This window comes from Myxine glutinosa, chromosome 6 (assembly GCF_964187855.1).
Source record: "Myxine glutinosa chromosome 6, kmMyxGlut1.1, whole genome shotgun sequence".
In the NCBI taxonomy this organism is placed as follows: Eukaryota; Metazoa; Chordata; class Myxini; order Myxiniformes; family Myxinidae; genus Myxine; species Myxine glutinosa.
In genome coordinates, this window is record NC_136266.1 from 113276478 (window position 1) to 113292566 (window position 16089).

Sequence of the window (16089 nt, forward strand, 5' to 3'; positions counted from 1 at the left end):
CTTTACGAGTCCCCCTCCTGGAGTGAGTGCACCAGCTCCAACTACGACTCAACTTGAAACCAGCCAATCTTCAGACTTGATTCAAGGCCCTCAATTGGGGGGTGATTGGATATAATGACACGTATGTTTACCGAAAGCAATCAGGTTTCAGTTGTTATGTTGCTGATGCTTATTAACTCCTCTATATAGGCCCAATAGTTACCATAAGGGTCCACGACTCGAGCACCATGAGGGTTCTGACTGTGATACCTGTACTACTTGCTAGGTTCTGCCTCGGTTCGTTCATTCTTGTGATGAGTTGTTAAATTTTTTAAAATTGTGATAAAACATCAATTGTAACAATAATGTATTGCTTTGAAAAGAATGTCCTCCTGCACTGTAGTAACAAAGCAGAGAAATGAATGACCTTTTCTTCCACCTCCTCTAATTCCTCCCTCAGTGGTTGAAGCTCGTGAATGTACGTCCGTGGGTAGCAACTTCTTGTACATGCACTCATGGAACCACTCGGTGTTCGGAGTTCTCTCGAACAACACCGTAGTTCGTCTGTGCAAGACAACTTGGTTTCCTTTCCCCGGGTCGGCGATGAGTATCGTGAAGTCGGGTCCATCCGGAGTTTGGGGAATAGATACCAGAAATAACTTGTACACGTTCGATGGACAAAAATGGTGGTTCATGAAAAGTAAGTTTAGTTGTACCATGTGGTTATAGGTCATGTGTTCCCCCCTGTCTGTCTGTTTGTGAACAGGATATCTGTAAAAGTTGTGGACGGATTCGGACGAAACTTGATGGACAGTTTGCGTGTGTGACAAGGATGAAATGATTACATTTTGGTGAAGATCCGGATCTGGATACTAGAGTTTTAAAAAGTGATTCTTCACCATTGAGAGATGTGGCCAAAAACGATAAATATCAGCACGATATCTAAAAGAGTTGTCGACGGATTCGGAGGAAACTTGATGGAGAAGTTGGGGATGACACTTATAATGGCGGTATGTTTTGGGGACAATTAGTGATAAGAAAATTAAAGAATCGAAATGAGTAGGTATGGGTGAGAAACCTTACGCAACTGAGCAAAATGAAACAAAAAATGGCAGATATTGAAATAAAATTATTGATCCTTTTTCTTTTCTACCCCCGTTAATTCACCCCAGATCCACTTTTCTGAAATACCGACTTCTTTCCTGGGAGTCCTAGCAGTGTCCATGTGTTTTTTTTCTTCCTCTCCCACCCCCCCCCCTTCCCATGCCTACTTCCCCCAACCCCCCTTTCCCATGCCTCCTCCCCCCAAGCCCTCTCCCTCCCACAGATCTCCCAATATCCCTGCTCTCAAATGTTGTACTTGTGTGCTTCCCCCTCTCTCCCCATCTTGTCTCCCGCTCCCTTTATTTCGTCTTATATGTCCGTTTGTTTTTTGTCATTAATGTTTGCTCTTACATGAGCCTCGATCTTGTATCCAAAAAAAAAAAAAAACTGCAGAAACGAGGACCATTCATCTAGTCTCAGAAAGATATACTCACAATCGTTTATAAAACACTATTCTTTGCTTTTATCAGTATATTTAAATATACATGATTTGAAAAGAAATATTATTTTTGCTCCTCATTTATACTCACTGCTGAATTTTTTTTTTTAATGTTGGTGTAAATTTGTTGTTAAATGAGTATCTCGGTGTGAGACCTTTTTCGTAACACATCTTCATTAAACAAGTCTGATAGGGTGCTGCAGAGGTAGTAAACAGTAGGATTGCTGCTTTGTAGGAAGAGCATCACGAAGTGTGCAGTCCCTCGGATGCATGTTAAGCTGTCTGTCCCATCTGATAACATCTGCTGGTTTATGGTAAATATTCGATGGGATTTTTGGCCGAGAGTCGCCGAGTTATTGCCAGCACCCTGAACCAATCATAAGTTCTGGCCACTTTCAGTGAATGTCAAGCCTAGTCTATCAGTTCGTGAAAGCGTAGGATCACCCATAACGTCCCATGGCCTATCCCACAAGGAATGGCATCATTGAATGGAGGAACCCTTCTCGAAAATAAAAGAAACAACTTCTGGAAAGATGTACATATCATCAGAGATATTCCATTGACAATGCAGTCTTAGAGGAGATAAGGTTATCCCTGTTGGTCTCCATCCAAGAGAACTACACTTTTTATTGGTCAGAAAAAATGTGGTGACCACAGGGAGTTGAGTGTCAGATTTGCCATCTCCGACTCACTAGCTATCCGATCCAACTATCTGAGCTTCCTAAGGATGTCGGCGATCGGCCTGAGGTGGACGTGTTTTCACCCATGTTTGTCTGTCAGTCTGTGAACAGGATATCTCAAAAAGTTATGGACGGATTTGGACGAAATTTGGTGGAGATGTCGGGTGTATGACAAGGACAAATTCATTCAATTTTGGTGAAGATATCGCTCCGGATACTGGTAGAATATTTAAAGTGTTTCTTTGCAATTGAAGGATAGAGCCAAAAATGATATACCTGCATGCATATCATGATATCTCAAATAGTTGTGGAAAAGTTGGTGGATGGGTTGGGTAGGTGACAAAAACAAGCAGATTAGATTTTTGTTAAAGTCCAGATGCAGATCTGGCCTTCTTTGTTCGTTCTTATGCAGCACAAGTCTGGGGGTAGCATCATTGGCAGTGAGCGTGGTTGTGCCGTTTATCCAATGATCTCTACTGGTTAGGGCAATAATTTTGAATTTGACCATGGTGCAGGCAATAGCTTGCGAAGGGCACCATGGGATTTTTAATGTCCACCGACTAATGCTGGCAGACGGGACGCCCGTTTAACATTCATCCAAGGGACTGCTGAATTGATGATTGATGATGATTGACGGATGATTGATGAATTGATGAATCACCCTGCATGTGAACACTGGGATGGCAGTTTATAGCTGATCAGGATTCAAATCCAAGTCAGACAGCTTAGACGTGAATGTGCGTTCCTCTAGTCTGGGCCACCCTGTCAGCCCAGATTGATCTGGCCTATCATTAGGATACAAAGCACAACCGCTTCAGCCTGGTGGAGGAATGTGCCCTACCAAGTGCTGTTCCAGTTAGGGTTGTGGAGAAGTGGCTGAAACCCAAATCCTATCCAGGTTCCTCCTGATGACTCCATCTTTGCTCTTTTCTTATTCTGGTTCCTTCTTCTGATTTTTTTTTTTTTTTTTTTTTTGTATACAAGATCGAGGCTCGTGAAAGAGCGAACATTAATCACACAGAAAGACAAACCGACACATAAAACATATAACATCGAGAGCGGTAGACAAGATGGGGAGAGAGGGGGGAGGACACAAACACAACATTTGAGAGCAGGGACCGAGAGACATGGAGACATCGAGAGATCTGAGAGAGGGCGAGGGCTTTGGGGGGGGGGGGGGCATGGGAAGGGGGCGGTGGGAGAGGTATAAAACATATGGACACTGCCAGGACTTCCAGGAAAGAAGTTGGAATTTCAAACAAGGTGGATCTGGGGTGAATTAGCGGGGGTAGAAAAGATCAAGGTTTTGGATGGGGGAAGATAAGAGATGGTGGTGAACAGCTGTTTTAAAGACCTGGAGGGAGGAGTGGGATTGAAGGGAGTGAGGGAGTTTGTTCCAGAGGCGGGAGAAAAGAGGAATGAAAGAGTGAAGGTGAGCAGAGAGCCGAGATTTCGGCAGTTTAACCATCAGAGGGTTGCTGGCAGATCTTGTGCGACCTGTAGGAATATTTGGGGGACAGAGCACAGAGAGAGCTGGGGGTGCAAGGCCGGAGAGGAGTCGGTAGAAGACAGAAAGACCACCTACCTGCCTGCGGTGAGTGAGTGAAAGGCCCTCAGAGATAGCTTCATCGCGGGAGATTCCAATAATTCTGAAAGCTTTGGTTTCAACAGCGTGAAGCCGAGCTAGGTGTGAGGCAGGAGCACCAGCCCATAGGGGAGAACAGTATTCCATTGAGCTGCGGATGAAAGCCTTGTATGTGGTGAGGAGCTCAGGTGTGCCGAGGAAGGACTTCGCACGACGGAGGATGCCCAGTCGGCGACTGGCTTTGGAGGCCAGCTTGGAAATGTGGTTTTCCCAAGAAAGATCATGGCAGATAGTGAGACCCAAAATCTTGAGCGACAGAACTTCTTGGAGAGGATTGTTGAGAAAGTAGATGGGAGGGTTGTCCAGTCGATCTTTTCGGAGAGACATAGTAAGAGTGTGAGATTTGTCAGGATTGAAAGACATGTTCCACTTGTTTGACCAGTCTGTGATTTTGTCCAGGTCTTCAGAGAGTGAGGAGGCAGCAGACTGCCGATCTGAGGGAAGAGGAATGGAGCGGCAGAGAGTGGAGTCATCAGCAAAGAGATAGAGAGGATTTTCGAGAGAGTCAGAGAGATCATTGATTCCAATTCAGTATTTGGTTTTCTGTTTCATTATTACAGTAATACCTCACTTAGCGCTTCGAATGTGTTCCTGGATAAGACAGTTGTAATCGAAAATTCGCTAACAGAGGTCATTGCACCATTGTTTATATGGAGATGCTTTCCTGGAGAAGAGAGCGGTATTTGAAAATTTGCTAATATGGGTCATTGCACCATTGTTTGTATGGAAATGAGTTCCTGGAGAAAAGAGAGCGGTATTCGAAAATTCGCTAACAGGGGTCATTGCACCACTGTTTATATGGAGATGTGTTCCTGGATAAATGAGAGCGGTATTTGAAAATTCGCTAATAGGGGTCATTGCACCATTGTTTTTATGGAGAAGCGTTCCTGGGTAAATGAGAGCGGTATTTGAAAATTCGCTAATAGGGGTCAATGCACCATCGTTTAATATGGAGAAGCGTTCCTGGGTAAATGAGAGCGGTATTTGAAAATTCGCTAATAGGGGTCAATGCACCATCGTTTAATATGGAGATGCTTTCCTGGAGAAGAGAGCGGTAATCAAAAATATGCTAATAGGGGTGAATGCACCATTGTTTATATGGAAATGCGTTCCTGGAGAAAAGACAGCGGTATTGGAAAATTCGCTAATATGGGTCATTGCACCATTGTTTATATGGAAATGCGTTCCTGGAGAAAAGAGAGCGGTATTCGAAAATTCGCTAATAGGGGTCATTGCACCATTGTTTATATGGAGGAGCCTTCCTGGATAAATGAGAGCAGTATTTGAAAATTCGCTAATAGGGGTCATTGCACCAATGCACCATTGTTTATATGGAGAAGCATTCCTGGATAAATTAGAGCAGTATTTGAAAATTCGCTAATAGGGGTCATTGCACCATTGTTTATATGGAGATGCTTTCCTGGAGAAGAGAGTGGTAATCGAAAATATGCTAATAGGGGTCAATGCACCATTGTTTATATGGAAATGCGTTCCTGGAGAAAAGAGAGCGGTATTAGAAAATTCGCCTATAGGGTTCATTGCACCATTGTTTTTATGGAGAAGCGTTCCTGGATAAATGAGAGCAGTATTTGAAAATTCGCTAATAGTGGTCATTGCACCATTGTTTATATGGAGAAGCATTCCTAGATAAATGAGAGCAGTATTTGAAAATTCGCTAATAGGGGTCATTGCACCATTGTTTATATGGAAATGCATTCCTGGAGAAGAGAGCGGTAATCGAAAATATGCTAATAGGGGTGAATGCACCATTGTTTATATGGAAATGCGTTCCTGGAGAAAAGATAGCGGTATTCGAAAATTTGCTAATATGGGTCATTGCACCATTGTTTATATGGAGATGTTTATATGGAGATGCACCATTGTTCTGAAGAAAAGAGAGCGGTATTGGAAAATTCGCTAATAGGGGTCATTGCACCATTGTTTTATATGGAAATGCATTCCTGGAGAAGAGAGCGGTATTCGAAAATTCGCTAATATTGGGCATTACACTATTGTTTATATGGAGATGCGTTCCTGGAGAAAATAGAGCGGTATTGGAAAATTTGCTAATAGGGGTCATTGCACCATTGTTTATATGGAGATGCGTTCCTGGAGAAGAGAGTGGTAATCAAAAATTTGCTAATAGGGGTCATTACACCATTGTTAATATAGAGATGCGTTCCTGGAGAAGAGAGCGGTATTCTAAAATTCGCTAATAGGGGTCATTACACCATTGTTAATATAGATATGCATTCCTGGAGAAGAGAGTGGTTTCGAAAATTCGCTAATAGGGGTCATTACACCATTGTTAATATGGAGATGCCTTCTCAACAGCATTATTACCTTCTCAACCAAAGGTTATGTATTAATCTCTGTTTGTTTGTTTGTCTGTGAGCAGATTCTCTTAAAAAGTTATGGACAGATTCGAACAAAACCTGGTGGACAGGTTAGGTGTGTGAGAGGGACGAATTAATTGATTAGATTTTGGTGAGGATCCGTATCCAGATATTAGAATTTTTAAATTCTTCGCCATTGAGAGAAAAGACCAAAACGACATAAAGCACGATATTTCAAAACGATGTGGACGCCTTATGACAAAACTTGGTGGATGAGTTGGTTAGGAGACAAGAACAAGCCGATTCGATTTTGGTTCAGGTCCAGATCCAGATCCGGTCTATCCGTGGGATATAAAACGTAGACTGTTCAGCCTGGAGGAGGTGTGCACTCTACCGAGTGCCGTTCTAGTTGAAAATGTAAACGTTTTTTTGAACACACCTGCTTGTTTTGTGTGGAGGCAACTGTTTCTTCACACAGCTTCCTCTTAATAAGCTTGTCTTCATCTGCGAGGTTACTCCCTGAGTTATGGCATGGGAGTGTCGCACTAAAGTGTGACGTGTAGGCCAAATGGCCTTTTTACCTGGATTGTACCATGTGGCTATTTGATCTCTGATTATTATATTGACGTTCTTCATCTTCAGGTGATGTGAAGGACTGTGAAACCACTGTTGAAAACACCATCTTCTGGATCGATAGGAAATCAAAAGTGAATTGTGCGAAAAGAAATGAACAAAAGCCTTTTGATTTGTCACCTAGCCATGTTTACGATCATGAGATAAAAACGATGACCTGCTCCGCTAGGAAATGCTTTGTCGTGAAGAAAGATTTCAACCAATTTGTGCGTTTCAAAAGAACATGCCCTCTTATTGAAATAAGCCAGAAGGAGAAAGATGTTCCAATTGATAGGTTGATGGCAATGCCAAACGGAAAAATTTTCGGTTTGGATGAAGATGGGTACCTTCAAGTCAGGTAAGTCACTCGATGTGCTCATTCTGGAATGGAAACCATGAGGTATATCGATGCTCATTGGTCCATGTTTACTTGTGTTCCTTGTCTGGGCCAGGGTTGGGCTCATCAGTTCAGATTGATTTTATAACATGCTCTCTCCATACAATGTAACATACAGGGCCATCGAGATCCAGCATGGGCCCCGGGGCAAACACCCCCTCCCCTAACCGTTTCTCTCTCTCTTTTGTAACTTTAAAAAATAACTTCCTTGAATGAAGATTCCAAATTATAACAGCAACAAGCTCCTAAACCAAGAAAAATCACAGCAGCAGCCTTTTTAGATCACATTGTGTGTTGAAAAGTGAATGAATAAAGTATGAACAAATATATTATATAAGTTGAACTTTGTGTCTGTCCATGCATTGGTGGCCGCTTTCGGTGCTGCTTTTGCTTTTCTAGCTCAGTTCAAATCATGGCCCAGCTAGAAACTGTAATTCCAATATTTTACAGGCTGGGTGATTCATCAATGTGTGTGCACACCATCCGAAGGGCGTCGAACAGGGCGTCCCATCACCGACAATAGTTTGTTGACGTAAATATTCCACGGTGTCCTCTGCGAGAGAAGGCGAGTTATCGCAGGCACCCTGAATGAATTACAAATTCCTGCCCAAAGATAAGTCGAACGTCCTGCCTGACCAGCCGGTTCGTGAAAGGCTTGAGCCAAACACTCCCCGGCCAACTACGCAAACCTCAGGCCCCGGGGCAGCAACCCCCTCCTACCCCCCCCCCCCCCATCTCCCATTGACCGGGGTAACATGAGGCACTCACTCATCGTATTCGCTGTCCATAGTCACGTGGGTGAAAAAGACGCCAAGTGTATTTTCCATGCTTTGTTGGAAGAGCAAACGCACGCACATACACACAACTATACACCCAAACACACATTTACACTAAGCCGACTACACACACATACCAGAGGGCTTGACCTTGGACAAACATAGCCGTCCTTCATGCACTCTGGCCAAATTACTGCCTTGACTACAACTTGGAAAAGCAATGGCAAACCACCTAGTGTATTAATTTAACTCCTTTGACAACACCGACACTAGAGTCGGTGCCATGAACATAACGGTTGTTTCTCTCTCGTTTTGTATCCTTTTAAACATCCCGATCACGTTTAAAGTGATGCACGTGATTATTCACAGAATAATTCACTGGTTTTGTTAATTTTGTTCTTTGTTATCAGCCCGTCCCCTGCGCAGAATGAGACGTGGTTTTGTAATCACTTGTGTGTGTGTGTGTGTGTGTGTGTGTGTGTGTGTGTGTGTGTGTGTGTGTGTGTGTGTGTGTGTGTGTGTGTGTGTGTGTCTGTCCGAGTCGTAACCTTTTTTTACCATTTGAGTTTTGTCATCAAATTTTCACCAAAGCTTCATTATGATAATACAGAGAAGGCATATTAATAATTCTGTAAAAATGTCATCGGGTCAAAGGTCAGCATCACATAAAACATCAATTTTCATCCAATTGACCTGAAATTTAAATTTATCATTTGAGTTTTATCATCAGATTTTCAACAACGTTTTATTATGAGAATATGGAGAAGGCAAATTAATAGTTCGGTCAAAAGGTCAAAGGTCAGCGTCACATAAAATCGCCAATTTTCATTCGATTGATCTTAATTTTTTTAAATTTGCATATTGGGCCACTGAATTGGTTCACAAATCAAAAGCTATAAGCTGATTGTTTTTTTTTTTTAGATCAAAAGGTCAAGGTTGCATAAAATCGCCAATTTTCACCCGATTGACCTGAAATTTAAATTTCTCATTTGAGTTTTATCATCAGATTTTCAAAAACGTTTTATTATGAGAATATGGAGAAGGCAAATTAATAGTTCGGTCAAAAGGTCAAAGGTCAGCGTCACATAAAATCGTCAATTTTCATTCGATTGATCTTAAATTTTTTAAATTTGCATATTGGGCCACTGAATTGGTTCACAAATCAAAAGCTATAAGCTGATTATTATTTTTTTTTATATCAAAAGGTCAAGGTTGCATAAAATCGCCAATTTTCATCCAATTGACCTGAAATTTAAATTTATCATTTGAGTTTTATCATCAGATTTTCAACAACGTTTTATTATGAGAATATGGAGAAGGCAAATTAATAGTTCGGTCAAAAGGTCAAAGGTCAGCATCACATAAAATCGTCAATTTTCATTCGATTGATCTTAAATTTTTTTAATTTGCATATTGGGCCACTGAATTGGTTCACAAATCAAAAGCTATAAGCTGATTGTTTTTTTTTTTTAGATCAAAAGGTCAAGGTTGCATAAAATCGCCAATTTTCACCCGATTGACCTGAAATTTAAATTTATCATTTGAGTTTTATCATCAGATTTTCAAAAACGTTTTATTATGAGAATATGGAGAAGGCAAATTAATAGTTCGGTCAAAAGGTCAAAGGTCAGCGTCACATAAAATCGTCAATTTTCATTCGATTGATCTTAAATTTTTTACATTTGCATATTGGGCCACTGAATTGGTTCACAAATCAAAAGCTATAAGCTGATTGTTTTTTTTTTTTAGATCAAAAGGTCAAGGTTGCATAAAATCGCCAATTTTCACCCGATTGACCTGAAATTTAAATTTATCATTTGAGTTTTATCATCAGATTTTCAAAAACGTTTTATTATGAGAATATGGAGAAGGCAAATTAATAGTTCGGTCAAAAGGTCAAAGGTCTGCGTCACATAAAATCGTCAATTTTCATTGGATTGATCTTTTAAAAAATTTTTTTGCATATTGGCCCACTGAATTGGTTCACAAATCAAAAGCTATAAGCTGATTGGGTTTTATTTTAGATCAAATGGTCAAGGTTGCATAAAATGGCCAATTTTCACCCGATTGACCTGAAATTTGAAGAATTTGCATATTGGGTCACTGAATTGATTCACCAATCAAAAGCTACAAGCCAATTGTTTTTTTTTAGATCAAAATGTCTAAGGCCAAGGCTGCATAAAATCATCAATTGTAATTTTGCATTTCTTTTGAACTGTTTTCGGTATTTTGTGCATCGGAAGAAGAAGAAGACGTCTGCAATAAAAACGGACGCAGACAGGTTTTGCATTTTCATATGCTTTCTAGTTAGTTGTTTTGTTGCCTATTCCACCTCGAAGGGCATTGTGCAAAACTTTGGGATTTTCCTATTGCAGAAAAATGCCTGGTGTAGTAATTAAAATACCTATTCCATGAAACCCTGTACAGTTTTCCACCATGCATATAGAATGTTGCCTATTCGAGTACCTCAAAGAGGTTATTGTGCATTTCAGAAATGTAAACAGACCAGCTGTTGCATCATGGGTCAAGAAGAGTACAATCCAAAACATCCGTCTTGCATCCATTGGTGATAACGTTCTGTGGATCCTGCACAATGGGACCGTCAAGGCCTGTAATGCAAGTTTGCTGCTAACTTAGAGTTCCAATGGTTGGAGTTCACCTTCCTTATGGTGAAAATGTTGGCACACCACACATGATGTAATAAGAGTATTTCACAAAAGAGAACATCTCAGTGCACCTCACACTGAACATTTATGTAAACTACATATACAGTATATATAGTTTTCATCGAATAAATATCTAGGTTTCTGCATGCAGGATGGATTTAAAATGCAGCCTCAGCATGTCATATATGCATATGTCACATGAGCTTCCTACATGAAAAAAAATCTTGTTGCGTTTGCTTCTGAAATTGACTTTTATAGGTTTGTATCCCTCCAATGACATTAAAACGTTGAGCAAACACCGTTAGTGCGTTTTTCTTTTATTCTCATTCCTCAAATTACTTGTGTTATAAATGAACATATAGTAAGGTAAGGAGTGATGCTTGTGGCAGAGAAAGTATAAACATATAGCAGGGGGCCAGGGGCCTCCGAACTTCATCAAATGTGGGATCTCAAGTTGTAAAAAAGTTACTATCACTACTACATGCACCAGAAGCAGGTCCTGTTTAGTGGTTTGGGGACATCCCCTCTTCACACTTTGTTACTATTACCAGTAAATATGGTATTACAAATTATTCTTACTCCCACCTTTTCGAAGAGACTACAAGTTTACATTCGTGCGCAGTTGAAAAATGTGTGTGGGGGGACAACGACTTGATATTAGGCCCCCACACTTTTGCAAGTAGAGGTGACTCCCCCCTCACAATCCCCTCCCCTTCTCCCCCTACCCACACACACACTTCCTGGTATATGCCATTGTATAGTAATGTGAGAAATGACACTCTTGGCAAGGTTACCCTCCCCCACCACCCCCACCCATGTATATACACTTAGTCCTCAGTTAACGTCGTGGTTACAGTCTTGAACCGAGATGTTTAGTCAAACGACTTAAAATGCATCAATTTTATCTCATCTGAAATAAATTTATCTCGGCGATGTAATAGCGAGGTAAGGGTAAGGAATCATCACATTCTTTGAAGCCTTGGCATTTAATTACTATGGACGTTATAACGAAACAATGTTAACTGGGACAACATATGTATTTCGACTTAGACATCCACACCTGTCTGTTGTTCAGTATACTGAACATATTTCATTTGAAATTCCCTGCTATGACTTCAGCAAGAAAGCCCTCTGGTGCAGGCATCCAGGATACTGAACAATTCAAAAGGACAAAGGAGGTTAACCAAGCCCACCTCACTCTACTCTCCACTCACTAAACATGCATACTGCATACACACATGCATATACACTGTGATGTGTATATATATATATATGTATATACAGTACTAGCTGAGGTACCCGGCTTCGCCCGGGTTGAATAAGAATAAGACAAATATATGATGAAAAGAACATGTATATTTTAGAGCAATATCACAGTACATTGCCTACATGACGTTTTGTCAATTTTCAATTTCTCAAAACCTCTTGGTATACATTTCTGGTTAACTTTGGGGTTTCCTGGGAAAGGGATTCCTGCGACAGAGTTGTTATCGCTGTGACAGATAAACCTGCGTGACAGGTTTTGCGGTTGATTCCGAAGAGAATCATTAAAGTGCCGTTACGTCTCGAGAACGGACCGTTGGCCGTTTTGTCTCGCGCCTGATTTCACATCGCTCCAGGTTCTTCACCTCGCTTCAACCATTTTCACAACCATCCAGACGTTAATCAGGTGTGTGTGTGTAACGTGGATTTTGAGTGGGAATTTGCGGTTCATCGATTGGGAGCCGTTGAACGTCCATACCCGAAGGTGTGATTTCCCAGCCGCCTCTTGAGGACACTTTTGCCTATCTTCGGCAGTGTGACTGTCAACCGAGCGGGATTCTGGTCTCGATACAACATTGTTCTGACGATCGCTTCAACATCACCCGTCCCACAATACCCGACCTGTCCCACAGTACCCGAGCCGTCCCACAGTACCCAACCCGTCCCACAGTACCCGACCCGTCCCACAGTACCCGACCCGTCCCACAGTACCCGACCCATCCCACAGTACCCGACCCATCCCACAATACCCGACCCGTCCCACAATACCCGACCAGTCCCACAACACCCGACCCGTCCCACAACACCCGACCCGTCCCACAACACCCGACCAGTCCCACAACACCTGACCCGTCCCACAACACCCGACCCGTCCCACAACACCCGACCCATCCCACAACACCCGACCCGTCCCACAACGATTGAAATGGCAGACTTTGCAGCACCGAGTCAGCTCTGACTGGAGCTAAAAAGCTTTGGATTCTCACAATCGGCAAAGCCAGAGGAGCCCAGGGCCTGGAAGCAGGATGAGGGGAGGTTGGAGGGTACGTTAGTCATTACCGTGTCTGGGAGAGAAGGACTTGCATGGATATGGGTTTGGGAGATTGTGGCTTGGGTCAGATTCCCAGAAGGAATTCGTAGCAATGCCGTTAACCACGATGCCGTTAACCACGATGCCGTTAACCACGATGCCGTTAACCACGATGCCGTTAACCACGATGCCGTCCATGGGCATTACCACTGTGAACACCAACGTGCATTATCTGGGTTTCACCTGCTCTCCTGCAGCGCCGCACTCTTCCGCATTTGGGGAAGGTCGAGATTAAATCGACCGTCGTTGGTTAACCAAAAAAATATTTCCAACAGTTGAAATAATTATTGTTTCCAACAGTTGGAATTTAATGAAATTTGAATTCGAATAAATTCTCAACTAAAAAAAAAACCGTTTATTCGTTCTTGGCGTGAAAAAATGGCGCGCATTTTGTCATTATGTGCGACTTTACGTCACTCCTACGGACGTGAAAACATTTGTTTTCCTTAAAAATATATTTAAAATAAATAAAATAGTACATAAATTAACAATAAAAGAAGCTAAAAAACAATTTAAAATACAATAAAAAGCACATTAAAAATATATAAATATGTACGTACAGTATACTGTACGTACGTGCAACCGCTGCTTCGCATTCACAACAGAGGCGACGTACAGTATTCCTTTACTCTGTCTGTGTTAGCCATGGGTCCGAAGAAGGATAATGCTAGTGTTTCCAAGCGTAATGTGGTTACGATGGACGATAAGGTAAATCTGATTAAAAGGTGGAAAAGTGTCAGTGATAGCGCATAGACCTCATCGCGAATCGGAACCGCAATGCATCATGGGATCGGAAAGGGGCAATAGCACCGCCACAAACCACACAACGGAATTGCAGCTGGCGCAGTTTTTTAAACCATTGATATTAAAATAAAAAGTCGCCTATAACCACCGGGATTTTATGCTGATTCCGAATCTGTGTCTAAAACTTTTCTCCGATGTGTAGTTCTTGAGTTATAAGCGGACATCAAGACAGACAGACAGACACTCCTCCTTTATATATAGAGATACTAGCAAAGGTACCCGTCAATTACGGGGGTTCTTAGATGTCTTACGTGAAATTAGCAATTTCCTTTGGAGTGTGTATTGGTAGAAATGGGAATTTAGTATAAATATTCAGTGAGCATACGTCACAATGGGTGCAGCTGGTAACCTCGACAACCTTCTTCCATTCTATCAACTAAGATTTCCAATCCATGCTTGTTGTACCTTCGAAGAACTGCTCAGGATTGAAGCTGATATTATGAAGGCTCAACTGGAAAACGGGTTTAGGCATGTTTTGGGCCTACCGCCTGATGGGGGATCACCAAAGTCCTCTCCATACTAACCAACCACCTCCAGGCACCTATCCCTCTCCACATTGTTTCTTCAGCTCCTGACCTTCCCCCTCTCTATATCTCCCACAGCTTTGCTTTCAGCAATTTCCCACAGTATTTCATTCTGGTTTCCCATTTGATGATCCATAGATCAGTAGTTTCAGTTTCACTTTTCAACATCAGTTTCGCTTTGAGATATCAGTTTAGATTTGTCATTACAACTTGTGATGCGACTCAAATATTGCACAGAAAAGTTCTTCAAAACCGATTTTGGGAGGAATGTTTTTAGAAATTGCTAAGGGGTCTAAAGTGTTTTTCGGGTCATAAAGGGGACTAAAGTATTTAAAGAATCAAGACTCTTAAAAGGGCCAAATGGGGTCCAAAGGTGTCTATGGATGAAAGAGCAAAAGGGGACAAAAGTGTCCAAATGGTCTTAAGTTGTCCAAAGTGTCTTAAAAAGTCAATATGTCTTAAAAATGTCGAAGAAGGTGTATATGTCTCAAAAGGGTCGAAATGGGTATGAAGGATCTAAAGGGTGTAATGGTCCAAGAGGTGTAGAGGGTTTAAGGGGTCTAAAAGTGTCTAAGGGGTGTAAAGGGTCAAAAGGGATGTAAGAGGTGTAAAGTGTCCACAAGGATCAAAGGAGTATAAAGGGTCAAAGGGATCTAAGGGTTGTAAAGCGTCAAATGGGGTCTAAGGGGTCGAAAGGGGTTTAAGGGTTTTAAAGGGTCTAAGGGGTGTAAAGAGTCTAAGTCTAAGAGATATAAGGGGTGTAAAGGGTCTACAGGATGTAAAGGAGTGAAGCTGTAGTAAAGAAATTTCCTCAGGTTAGTAATTAAATTAACTCATGAGTGCAACTCGGCAATAACGGGCCAAGTGACCTCCTCATCACGGTATAAACCCCTATTAAAGCATATCGTGGTTAAAGTTTTGTCGTGATTAATCTTGGGAGCTCAAAGCAGTATGAACACAAACAAACAGCAAAACAACAACTCACCTTGTTGTGATGTGATTGTTGGAGGGTTCACCCATTGGCATATGGCGGTTTGTAGATGGTGTCACGTGGGTAATTTTTTGTACAAACTATTTTTTCACCCTTGAGAATTATGTTGTTAGATGTGCAGTAAAATTCCCTTTAAATCTATGTATAGGTTGTCTTTGTACTATTTTCGGTTTGTGAATAATTAATGAATTTTAGAAGTCACGTGACTCCTTATTTGCCGAACTTATCGATCATGGTAATGTCTTAAATAAGAGTTGTTTTTCACATCTGATAATGTCGTGGGTTTGAATCCCTTTCCCAGGAATACGCACCTTGTTAAACTCAGACAGTGTACAAGAGGTTTATTATAGATAAGAATACATGCATGGAAGACACTGGCGTAGCGTGTAGGCCAGTAACACCACATCACAGTTACATCATGTTCCTCACACAGCCGTCCCCAGCATCTCAGCCAGCCACAACCCGTAGTCGGCTTAATATACTTTCCTCTAGGACAAAGGAACTCAAGGACACAGACTGCCGCCTTGAAGGGAAATTGTTCAAAGTTGACAAGGCAGAATAAGCCTCATTTGGAAAGATTGTTTTGCCAAGGCCAAGCATGGGATATTGTCAAAGTTTTTCTTAGTCAGACACCCAGCCGCCAGGGGGAAAATGGATCACAGTGTCTTCAGCCTGGAACATTGCTGCTCCCGTCAGGATAGGGATTGAATTGAAATCCCCTTCATGGGTGCAGGGTGTTGGTGCGACGTGTCAGGAGAGGTGTGTATCAGTGTGGAGCCGCTG

At 41.8% G+C, this 16089-nt stretch overlaps 1 protein-coding gene across 1 annotated transcript; it reads left to right on the plus strand.

Moving 5' to 3' along the window:
• Positions 1-219: 219 nt before the first annotated feature.
• Positions 220-10935, plus strand: LOC137429255 (uncharacterized). The gene is made up of 4 exons (XM_068119226.2): positions 220-276; positions 440-679; positions 6826-7153; positions 10461-10935. The coding sequence occupies exons 1-4, from the start codon at positions 228-230 to the stop codon at positions 10603-10605; spliced, it is 762 nt and encodes a 253-aa protein (XP_067975327.2). The 5' UTR covers positions 220-227; the 3' UTR covers positions 10606-10935.
• Positions 10936-16089: the final 5154 nt, after the last annotated feature.